We start from the raw sequence: 12,391 nt of genomic DNA on the forward strand, positions 1-12,391 counted from the left end.
ATAGTGCTCTGGAAAATATACTCAGAATCACTTATAAGTCTTCAAAAGCAGCTGAAAGTATTTCATTTATTTCTCACATGCCAGCAAAATGTGTATCTGCGTAATAGGGTTGTGCAAAGCTTTAGTCCCTGATTCAATTTGGTGGAGATTCAGCCCAATTCGGAGGCTGAATCTCCAAATCTGAATAGAATCAGGAGACCTTTTAATCTCTCTGAATTGAATGAGAACCCTCCAAATCAATTCAGAGAGATTCGGAAAGATTTGGTGATTTGGATATAGACACAGCTTTAAATATTTTTTCTACATACCTCTAGGTAGCAGGTGGCTCATGAACGCTGTGATGCTGGGGCAGATGGGGCATCCCACAGGAGTGCAGAGGGGCCCCCCGTGTGCTTTGTGGCAAACCCAGAAGTGGACTGGAACTACCTCCGGTCCACTTCTGGGTCTGCTGGGGAGCATGCTGGGGGCCCCCCTGCACTCCCCAGCTCAGCAACTGATGCCTCCTAGGTCGGGGGGGCACCCAGGGTCTCCTCCTCCACTGATTGCCAAGGTGGGGGGAGTACAGGGAGGCCCCCTGCACCCTGCCTGGTGGACCCAGAAGTGGACTGGAAGTACTTCTAGTCCACTTCCAGGTTCACCGCCAAGTATGCAGCCCCCACACACTCCTGTGGGATGCTCCATCCGCCCCAGCATTGCAGCGTTCATAAGCTACGCTGGTACCTTGAGGTATGTAGAAAAATATTTAAAGCTGTGTCTATGGCTGAATTGCTGATTATCCGAATCAGCATCGAATCTTCAGGTTCAGATTTGGCTGAATTGAATTAGGGACAATGATCTGAATCAACAAATTGAATCACTGTCCCTGATTTGGGCTGAATCTGAATCCGAATCGAATTGGGCCCGATTCCCACCCTCCTACCGCTTAGCTACTTTCGAACCCTTTAAAAAAAGAACTTTTGGCTTTCCCTCCCCCCCCCCCCCGAGTATTGTCTACAATAAGGTAAGTTTTCTAAGTCGCAGAATCTTTAACAGGTAAATCCAAAATGGTAGTCAGAACTAGCAGAATTTTCTGGCTGCTGAATTGTAGTGCCCTGTGGCAGCATTCACTGTGTTGAAGATGCTGTGTCTTCATAATGCAAATTTCTTAAGTTATTCCATTGCTCTTTTTTCAAATAAAATGTAGTAAAAAGCCAATTCTCTGAACTTAATTTCTAAAATTATAAGTGACGTTAACCTAATGCCCCTGATCAAAATACTTTTTTAAAAATTCGATCTTTGACTTACTGCACGTGTGCAGACAACAATAAGCAAGCTTAAGTGACTGTAGGATTAAAACAAGTGAACAGACTCACTGGCTACTTTTGTAAATTACTAATGCTTTCCTTGCTACCAACAGCAATCATAAAAATATGCCTTCTCTTTCACATTGCAAATATTATTTGCATAGAAGTAAATATCTTAGTACTAGTTTTAAAGCCAGAGTCCCTACAACTGTGAGAAGTCTAGAAAATATATTTTTAAAATTGAGATAAAGTGTATATATTATTCAAATATATATTATCAAGTATATATTATTCTCCTAGTTATCTGTAAAGATTTTTTTTTTAAAAACGGACTTGTTCATAGAACTTTTGAAAAGCTCTCTGCTACACTGATTCTCTAAATTGTTTTGTTTTATTGTGTTTTGTTTTCAATACCTGCAAAATTCAGCATGGGAATAAATCATGATAATGACCATCCATCCTGTGCAGATGGCCTCCATATCATGTCAGGAGAATGGATTAAAGGCCAGAATCTTGGTGATGTTTCATGGTCCCGGTGCAGCAGGGAAGATCTAGAAAGATTTCTCAGGTAACTTACTAAAGAACATAATGTAATGTAATGTAATCCTTTTTATTTTAAGGGCTAGAAAGTAGTCTGGGCAGTCATTTGATGGTTAGAGCACTTTGATGAAAAGTGAGAAACTCAGTTTCAAGCCCATTCAGGTGTCCTAGGGCCTGGGTCTCTTGTTCTGAGGGCAGGTTCTCTAACCACTAGAGACTGTTAGGCCAAAAAGTGGGAGGACTTTACTCTGTGTGTTCGCATACACATAGACAAGCGTAATGCATGTATGGTACTGGTAAAGTGAAGAAACAAGAAAAAGGACCATTGTAGATGTGCCAGTGTAGAACCCTGACCTGCATGGTTTGGGGGTATTGTAGGATGAGATATTTTCATCTCTTCTTTTATATCCTTTTTCTTTAAAAAAGATTGTGTACAACTTCAGTGCTAGCTCAAAAGTAATCAGATGCACACACAAAAAAAGATTGATATGCTTAATGTCTGGAGGCAGTGGGGGGAAATAAGCTCCAAAAGTATGTATTAGAACCATCCAGTATTAGCCAATTAGATTATATAGTAATCAGACTGAAACATTTTCTAAGGTTTTCCTGTAGTTCTTATAACTGCTTGAAAAGATTAACTGTTTTTTTTTCCTGGTAACTACTTTGCCTCATTAATCTATAGGGAGCTATTTCTCTAAATGACAACACAATAATGCTTTAAATCAGAGCTGTCCAATCTCCAAGCAGCTGGGGGCTGCAGGCTCCACAGGCCACACAAGTGGGGGGCAAGCCATAGCCCCCCTGAGCCACACACCCCATAGACACCCCTTCCCACTGCTGCACTGCATGCCTGTACCTTCCCTCCAACACTGCACTGTGGGCCTGTGACCTCCCTCCCTCCCCCACTGCACCCATGCCCCCTCCACTGTATGTCTGCAGACACACCACTGATACACCATCCACTTGTGATTGCCCTCTGATCTCTTCACCCCTTGCTGAACTGAGCACCCCAGCCTCACTCTTAGTCACCCACACTGCTGTAAGTGCTCTGCCCCCTGGCAGGGGCAGAAAGCAGCAGCCAGAGGTGCAGGAAGCCAGGAGCCTCTGGCTTTTGTTATTGCTGGAGCAGCATGGGGAGTGACAGCCAAGCAGGAGCCTGGGGTCTACAATTTAACCCCTGTGGGCCATATGTGACTTGGCCACCAGTTGGACAGCACTACTTTAAACATTTATCTCTATAGTATAATAAAGTATAGTAAACCTTTATAGTATTATTTAGCATATTATAAATCTCTGTATTTTGCCAGGTCAAAGGCCAGTAACTGTTTGCTACAGACAAATCCTCAAAGCCTCAATTCTGTGATTATTCCCTCCAAACTGCCAGGAGTTACATACACTGCAGATGAACAATGTCAAATTCTCTTTGGACCAGCTGCTTCCTTTTGTCAAGAAATGCAGGTAAGGTTTGGTTTTGACTTTAGAAGGGAGATTTGCTCTTGTTTCATTGGGAGAGTGAGAGCAAATATCACTGACTCGTAAGCAGAAGTCCCTGAGTTAACTCTGAACAAGCTGAACTGGATATCCAAGTAGTATCACTACAGATTTCTCATCCCTGCTAATTATCCCAGCCAGAATATTGTCCTGTTGTGGCTATATTGCTTCTAAACTCAGGACTAGCTCCAGAATCTTTGTACAGCACTGCTTTACACTATGTAGCCGTACATATGTGCAGTGCATTGGTTTACCAGAAATGGTTTACTCTCAAGACCATTTTTAACAAAATGTGCATGTCCCTCTGTCTTACATGGACTTAACTGAAGAAGCATCTTGAGGATCAATTTCAATAGAAAAATAGTTTTCTTTTACATAAAGAAGCCTGATATTAATGAGTGATTTGGAAAAGGAAACAGATACAAGGGAAAAGGGTGGCAGAGATAAAAGTGAGAGTATGGTCCAAAGTGCACTTCAGAAAGACACTGTGTTAAAATTAAAACTGAGATGCAAGGAGAATTAGATGATAAAGCCTTGAGAGCAAAGAGCAAAAGAACAATCCTTCACTTCTCCAGTTTCTCACTTCTTCATATTCTCAGGTAGAATTTTGTTCTGCATCCAGTTACAATGAAGAATGACTCGTATTATAATACTTCCCAAAACTAGGGTGACCATATGGTATAGACCACAAGGTACAATGTGAAATCAGGAAATTCCCTCCACCCTTGCAAGTCAATCGTGCTGCTGCAAGCAGAGGCCAGGCGACTGCAGGGCAGTGGTAAAGCTCTGGTATTACTATTCAGGCAGCTAAGGAAGTCAATGTCCTGTTAATGACCCTTTGTTCTTTACTTCACAGGTGTTAACAATCATCTCCCCTTTTGAATGGTCATTCAGCTAATCAAGCTAATCTATTTCAGGGCAATTTTACTACCTGTAAGGGCTTCCTATTTCACAACTCTTGCTGCTCTGCCTCCCTGCCCTGCATCCAGGATGTATGGTCACCCTACCCAAAACAAACATAACCAAAGTTGCTTTGTTGAAAAGGCATTCTTTGTCGTCTTTTTAACTGGTACTAATGTGCTTTTTAATTATCTTTTTAAGCACCTTGCTTTATTCAGTATATTTTCAGTGGAAATAGAGGCTAAAATTTAAAGGCTCTACGTATTTTCTGGAATATTTTCAAGTATGAAAACTTACATGCATTGCAGAATAGTTTCTAAAAACAGCTGATTTGTTGTTAATAACTGAGACTGCCATAGGATGTGATACTTTTTTTAGCATGTTCTAAAGAGCCAACAACTAGTGAGAAGTAACTGATGGTTTGAGAGGTAGCGTTTTGAGAGAGGATAAGTTCACTCATAAATAGTGAATTGGCGTGAAAGTATGTGTCTGTTTGGTAATACTTATAATCTATATTTTATGGGAAGCACTGAGAGTTTGAGTCTGTGCAAGGAAATTTTTTGAGCAGAAGTTTAAAAGCTTTCTTTTGCTGCAGGTCTATGTCTATGCCAGTCTTCAGCTGATAGGGCAACTAACAGGGGAGTTTGAGGGAAAGATTGGTTTGATAGCTGTGTATGCTTGTCCATCCATCCTTCCTTCCTTCCTCTTTTTCTTTTCCTTTTTCTTTTTCTTTCCTAATGTTTTCCCCCCACAAAATTGTTTGTTAAAATGTAAAAGATAGAGGATAGCAACTATTGGATTCATCAAAGAGTCTAAGCAAGACAGGGGAATGAGGATGATGAAGTGTAGAAGCAGTTCATTCTTTCAGTCATGGACTGGGAAAGAAGAAGAAAAGAGAAGTTAGTCCTGAAAGAGGGGAAGAGAGATGGGAGTGTATAGGTGATATCAGCCCCAGGCAGCTAGAGGAAGCATCAAGGCAGATCAAAAACAAAAGTAGCAGATTAGAAGAAGGAACAAAAGAAAAAAGATCAGAGAAATGTAAACCACAGGAAAAATAAGATAAGAGTCCTGGAGATTCACTCCTAAGTAAAACTGCCAGACCAGTCAAATGGAACAAACCAAAATATGTGTGTGCTCTCTACCAGGATGAAAGATAAAGGACACAGACTTGAGGTTAAAGAGTATTTTGGCAGAAACAGGGAAGAGTCCATTAATCATTTGATGTGTAGAAATAAATTAAATGTCTAGATATTTGCTGACAAAGATAATGAACAATTATTATAGGCTGGGAATGATGCTTAAAGGGTTAGAAGCTCAGGTGCTCTTCAGCGGGATCTTTTCTGTCTTAAGGAGAAGGTTGGGCAGCACAGCACCTTTTGAGGCATAAAGAAAAAACAAAGCTTTTGATGCCATGTCTAATGAGAAATTGGGATGCTGGAGAGGATGGGAGTTGGCTAAAAGGGAGACAGTTAAGCTGTATGTTTTACTAAAAGTTTGGGGTGGTGATTTAAAAGCCAGCAGGGCTGGGATCTGGTTTAAGAAAAGCTTCTCCAAGCATGGTTTCCAAACCCACTGGCTTTTAATGATCATCCACGCTACCCAGCTGGACAGTGTGGGCAGCAAGGGGAAGCTGTACAGGGCCAGGACCTGAACTTGGGGAGGCTGTCTAAATTTCTGGTGTGAGAGGCACACAGGGGATTTTCCCCATTACTCCCTCTATTTGGCTTCTTGGAGCCAAGCTCTGGGAGCAATGTAGCTTCCTGCTTGCTTCTCGCATAGGAGTTTCTGCCCCTGGGAACACAGGGAATGGAGCAGCCCATGGTTTCTCCAGGCTGGGATCACCCCAGTCTTGGAAAGGCATAAGGAGCATTGGAGAGACTTGTTGCAGACTGAGCATCTGTACTTTTCCCTCTCCAGGAATCATTTTGAGTCTTGGAAATTTTCCACTCTCGTTTGCACCCAGCTTTAGGCCAGATATATTCAGTAGAGACAAGGGGGCATAAGGCACTAGTTAGGTTCCATTTAGAATATTGTGTACAAGTCAGGCCACTGTTAAAAAAAATCATGGACTTAAACTGGAATGGAACAAAAAGTAGTCATTGGGATGAATAAGAGAATGAAAGCATTTCCTTATAAAAGAAGATTAAAGGAACTTGGCTTAACTAAATACAATTTAAGGGGGGGTGCGATTATACTTTACAAGTACTTTTGTCGTGTGAGTATTAGGGCAGAGATGATTTCTTTAGGCTAAAGAACAACACTGGCACTGGATTAAATAACTATAGATTAACAGGTGGCAAATTTAGGTTTAAAACTGAAAGATTTCTGTCAGAGGGTGAAGTTTTGGGACTTGAGTCACATTAACAAGAAATTTGACAAGTTTATGGGATATATGATGTGAAAGGACAGGGAGTTCTGTCTCAACCAACAGTGTGTATGATATTTAGATTTAGTTGCAGTCCAAACAATGGGATATAGCGCTGCCTTGTGGCATGTTAGGGATCTGGTAATCCAGTGCTTCAAGTTTGCCAGTAAGAGCCAAGACATATTTTTTTCCCCCCTCACATGAATGCTGATGGTTTCAGTAGTGAAAGGGGCAGGGAGTCATCTCTCTTTGAAGGATGGGAACATTGGCCACCATGGTGGATGGGGCTTTTTTGAGTGATATGTGCTCATGCTCCTGTTGGCACTTGGTTAACCCAGTGTTCCTAGCTGGTCTTGCTCTTCTGCTCTGGGTCATGCTGAGCACCAAATATGGAGCTGGAAAATAATGTTTTCCTAGGTCAGATTGCCAGTGACTTTAGATAATTTTCTCTTTCGTTGGCTGCCTTTTGTTCTTGGTGTTTCTGGTATTGTGCTGTGTAGTTGTGTGTGAGGATTTGGGAGGCTACTTGAGTAAGTGGTCATCTGCAAATGGTCATCAGTAGTCCAGGAGGCTCCTTCAGAGTCTTATGTTCCTATATTTGTATCTGGGTTGGGATGGAGATAAAATGTGGTGCAGACCTCCTGTTAGCTTCTACTTTCTCTCAGCTCCCTGCTCTTTTTACTATTGAAAAGTCTCAGGAAACTATAAGTCATGGACCAGATTCTCAAAGATATGCACATGCACTTATGTGTCTTTGCACACTTTCAATTCGACAGTGTGTATACCGTTGGTTAATAAATCAGATAGGTATATTGTCATAATGTAGACATGTAAAGTGAGGTGGCTTAGTCCCCAGGAAGTTTAGGTAAACTCTCACTCAGGTCTTTTAGTTTCCCATATTATTTTTAGGAATGCCAGCTGCTAAAATATTAAATCAAAATTGTTACCCTGATGCTGATGGGATTCTGTTGATGTATTTGTTCATTCCTAATATTTATTTCTGAATATCCATTTTTTCCCTCTGGTTCTGGGGTCTTATATGTGAAAGTTTACACTTGTAACTTTAAATACCTTATTTGTCATCTTTTTGCTTGTTTGAGTTATCATTTTAAATTTTAGGAACTCAGTGTAACTGAAAGCTAAGTGTATGTGGTATCACTTTTAGAAGGAGCTGTGTAATGATGAAAGGCTATATGAAAAGCAATGACCTTTTCAGATATTTCCTTTCCAGATGACAGATTATTATTTATTTTTGTCTCTAGAGTTACTTCAGAGGCCAGTGTATCTGACAGTTAAAAAAGGAACTTAATAATAGTTTTGAGGGAAAGGACAACCCTTCTACAGTTTCACTGAAATCCCTTTCAAAACTGACAATCCTGAACTGAGAATTAATAAAATATAAGCAAGGGATACATCATAAAATGAATGTAACACCTCTTTAAATGATTTGGACCAATGTTACTTCTTACTATGACTTAATAAAAACGGGTAAAGAAAATCAGAAATCCTGAGAGAAGAGTTTTGGAGTAGAGGGAAGAAAACTTGTAATGTTCCTCATGCAAAATTCCCCTGCCAGTTGCTCTCACATTCTTCTGTCAGGGAGCAGTGTTTGCCCTTACAGCCAGAAAAGAAAGCAGGAATGTGATCCTCAGATCCTGTGAACCTCAGGACACGTGTGTTCATAGCTCTGGCTGCAATTACACAACTGTGCAGTCATTACTGAACAGTCATTTAGTACTTGTATAAAGTAGTACTAAATTATTGTATAGACAAGTACAAAACAACTGTGCAGTAACCCAAGTTGCAGTAACCCAACCCTTTTTCATGACACCACTGTGCAGTAGCATCATATCATGGTTGTTGCCACACAACTCTACTGCACAGTAGTATTGGGCTACATGCGCCACCAATGCCTCATGTAGATGCAGCCCCTGTGAATTATCTCCAGTACCAGAGCCCCATACCCTCTCTAGCTCCCTATCAGTGAGTCTCGGACACACCTGGATTATCAGGAAATCTTGTATTCTTGGTACGTTTCCCCCAGTGAAATAAGATTTCGAGAACATGGAGGGACAGTAGCAGAGCCCATGTGGCTTGAAGTGAAGGATAGTGTATATCCTATTCAGTGTATATCCTATTCTAAGCCCTTGAAACTATTTTCCTCCTACCCACCTGTTACAGTATTTGAACAATGAAAGTATTTCTGTAGTGATTACAGTCAGGAATTAGGAACATTAAATACACAGATCCTGGGATGTGGGATAGGGCCTAGTTATTTCTTCCAAATAACTGCATACATGTTGTACTTTGTTCCTGAAATGCTGGTATATTTAGAAATTAATACAGAAATAAGAAATCTGTTGAAATTAATGTATCAATGTAATTGCACTGAATATGTTAAAGATGGTGCAACAAATATCATTTTTCACCTCTTTTACACTAGGGAAAGATATTCTAGTATTTTTGCCCAAGTTGGGTCATCTTTGCATATACAACACTTGCCACAGGAGAATACTGATAATAGTAACCAATGTGAGATAAGTTCCATAAATGCCTAAGCTGGCCTTCATGCCTGTTTCTTGAATGGAGCATAATATTTATTTTTCAGATTGCTTTTTTTTTTTCATCTTGTGAAGATGACTAGAGCTAAAACTGTGATGTATGTAGCTTGAGAAGAATAGCTTAATATCTTTCAAGAAAAAAGTTTGAGTGCATCCCTCAGTATAGGTTTTATATTTTGTCATTGTGCTTATCTTGTAAAACAGCCAAGTTTGCTTTTATGTGGATGATTCGTCACAGAAGAATCAATTAGACCCTAATGTTGTTTCAAATAACAGATAACGAGATCATGGCCCAGAAGTAAAACTTGACAATTGAACATAATTGTAGAACTACAAAATATTGGCCTTCAAGATTAAAGTCCAGGATGTGAATGTTATCTAGTCAACTTCACTAAAACAATTCCTGTCATAACACAGCTGTGATCTTTACTAAGAAAGAGTAGCATGGTTGTATATTATGACAACTTTTAAGAAACTTCAAGGGAAAGATCATAATGAAAAGGGCAGAGGTCATGGAAACATTATAGTCTTGCGTACTTATCTTCCCTCATCTCCACCATGACCCTTTCAGCTATCTTGATTTGGCACAGCATCATTATAACTGCCCCTTTTGTCTCCTTTGCTTGCCCTCAAATTTCACCTTCTTCCCAGTTGCTTATGTGCCTCGAGCAGCATCTACAACACATACACAAATCTCCGTCACTCTTCTCCTTCAAAAACCTCCTGAAAGGCCAGCTGTTTTGTGATACGTTCCAGCTGTAATCTCCTCTGCTACACTCTTTCTGTATTACACTGTGAAATTCATTGTATAATATATTAATTTTTGCCATTAGGATGAATGTACAGTGAGCCTTTTTGAAAGAAAAATCTCCTTTTAGTTTGCACATTTTTCCAGTTGTACATTGCTGTATTCTATTGCACTGTATAAGTAATACATTATATCATAGCTTTTAAAAAGTCATGTCACAAGTATTGTTTTATATCATCAAATAACTCTTATTTCCCATTATTAGTCTAAATAACTTCAACTGCTGTTGAACTGTGATGATGATGCAGTAGATGGAGAACATATTGCATCAGAATAAACATAAATTTAATTGTCCTAATTGGAAGAGAGAGAAACTTTCACCCTGGAGGAATAAAACTCGGGTGAGTTCAGTGCTCTGGTTTTTGAGTAATGTTGTTGCAGAACTTTGGCTTTCTATGAACTTCTGTTGCAATCCTGATTTAACTGGCAGCACTTAAAGTCTCCAGTAAAATTTTTCAGCCATTTACCATGATTTGCCACTACCCACATGCTGAAATGTTAAAATATCAAAGGTCACTGGTATTTGTTTTTGGTTTTTAAGAAAAGAAAAGTAAGAAAAAAAATTAATCCATTCCTTGTGTGACAAAAGTTTGGTGTTAAATATGAGTAAATCTTTTTAGTAAAACATCTAATCTAAAGGGCAGGGAAAGATGGTCTAACCAAGAGAGTGCATCAAAGAAAATTTCCTGTTTCAAATTTTATTTTGGATTGTCCTTTAGAATTACATATAGGTTAGATCAGATGTCAAGAAATATCAAGATTCACTTAATCCAAGGACCTCCATAACCCCAAACATTCTAAGAATGCTGTTATAAAAGTGAGAACAGTGAGGCAGCAGAATAGACTGCCTAGGGAAACTGTGGATTGGAGGTGTTCAAGAAGAGGCTGGACAGCCATGGGGAGGGATTCACAGTTTCACAGATTCACGGAAGTTTAGGTCATGAGCTCATTGGGTCTAGCCCCCCTCCTCTGGGCAGGAAATACTGCCGGTATAAAAATAAGTCACAATAAAAATAGGTTAGTGTAATCCATGTGCAAGAGGCTCTGTTTTCTCACCATAATCAGAACTTCCCAGATCTATGTGTTACTTCAAAATTAAGTTCTCAAAATTTGTTTTTGATCTAGACATAACTATGCCTGTGTTCTGTTATAGGTATTTCCCATGTTTCTGGGCTTTGCTGGTTGCCACATGGGGCCAGGAGGGAATTCCTCTCTCCCTGCTCCCACTCCCTTCCACATATTCCTGTCCGTGCATCTTCCCTGCCCTCCCTGCCCCCAGTGCTGCTATATGTCACATTTTTTTTCTATACCTTCATCTGATGCATTGTGTGTTGGCTGCAGCCAAGGCTGGGGATTTTGAGCAGGGTATGCCAATGCTCCTTTCAGGACTTAAACCTGGAGGTTCCCGGCTAAGGAACCTTGCCCCTCTGCTCAGGGTCAGACCCATTGCCATATTTGTGGTCAGGAAGGAATTTTACCCCATGGTCAGATCGGTATGGACTGTGGGGATTTTTGTCTTCATCTGTAGCAGGGGTTGTGGCCCTCTTCCTGGTATCTCTTGAGGCTATATTAACAACATTTACAGCAGCAGGAAATTGGCCACCATGGTCTCCCAGCTTTACTTGTGGCAAGTTAGGGTGTTATGTCTTGTGTTGTGTCAGAGTTGGCTGTGTAGTTTTGCTAAGAGGTTGGACAATGGATTTGCATATGATGGTTTGGTTAGGGATGATCGTAACTCAGGAAGGGGGCGGATGACCTATGGAGGTCCCTTCCAGCTCTACTTTTCTGTGAGTCTATGGTCTGATCTCTATTTTCTCTTCTGAGACTCTGATCTTTATCTTCTGCCGTATACAGTGTTTAGAACAAGATCTTTTTTGTAGCTTGTAAGGCACCCAGAACAAATACATTAATGATAATTAATAATATATATAACACCCACACACACTTGTGCTGCGTATGGCAGGGTGTGTATCTTTGGTTGTTGTGCATTGTATGGGGTTTTTTTCCTCTGTATTTACCTTTTTTTTTTTCCTTTTCCCTCTTTTCTCCTGTGGCCCTTTGCTTTAAGGAGAAAACATGGTCTGGCCATGTGGGCAAGAATGGCCCCTGTTGTTCTGGCCATGTGCTCTTCACATAGAAAGCTAGGACCTTGTATCTCAGTGAGATACTAAAATACTCTGACTTGATTGGCCAGGGGAAGCAAAGACTCCTCTAGGTAGATTGAGTAAGAGAGAGTCTGAAGCCTGGCACTGCCTGATTGGACAAGGCTTAGGTGATGTAATGCCAGGTATATCAGAACAACTTAACTAAGGCTCTCTCTCTTTTTCCTGGGGCTGCTAAGAACTGCAAAGCTGAATTGGGAGCCAGAAAAACTGCTCCCCATTGGGGTGGTCTCTCCCCATGTTCGCTGGAGCTAAAGCTATGTGAAAGTAAAGCCTCAGGT

The 12,391-nt window shown here is 40.5% G+C and overlaps 1 protein-coding gene across 2 annotated transcripts in view; it reads left to right on the plus strand.

The window, feature by feature from the left end:
• ADAMTS19 (ADAM metallopeptidase with thrombospondin type 1 motif 19) overlaps positions 1-12,391 on the plus strand; it is a 310,136-nt gene that overhangs the window by 199,895 nt on the left and 97,850 nt on the right. For both annotated transcript variants that reach the window (XR_002097331.1, XM_019517287.1), the window contains exons 9-10: positions 1,711-1,851; positions 3,131-3,281. Coding sequence is in view for 1 of the 2 variants with exons in the window: in XM_019517287.1 (XP_019372832.1) it covers positions 1,711-1,851; positions 3,131-3,281 (292 nt within the window). In the remaining variant the exon portion in view is untranslated. The remainder of the gene's footprint in view (positions 1-1,710; positions 1,852-3,130; positions 3,282-12,391) is intronic.

The sequence above is a fragment of the Gavialis gangeticus genome, unplaced genomic scaffold (assembly GCF_001723915.1).
Source record: "Gavialis gangeticus isolate Ggan-Ray unplaced genomic scaffold, GavGan_comp1, whole genome shotgun sequence".
Classification (NCBI taxonomy): Eukaryota; Metazoa; Chordata; order Crocodylia; family Gavialidae; genus Gavialis; species Gavialis gangeticus.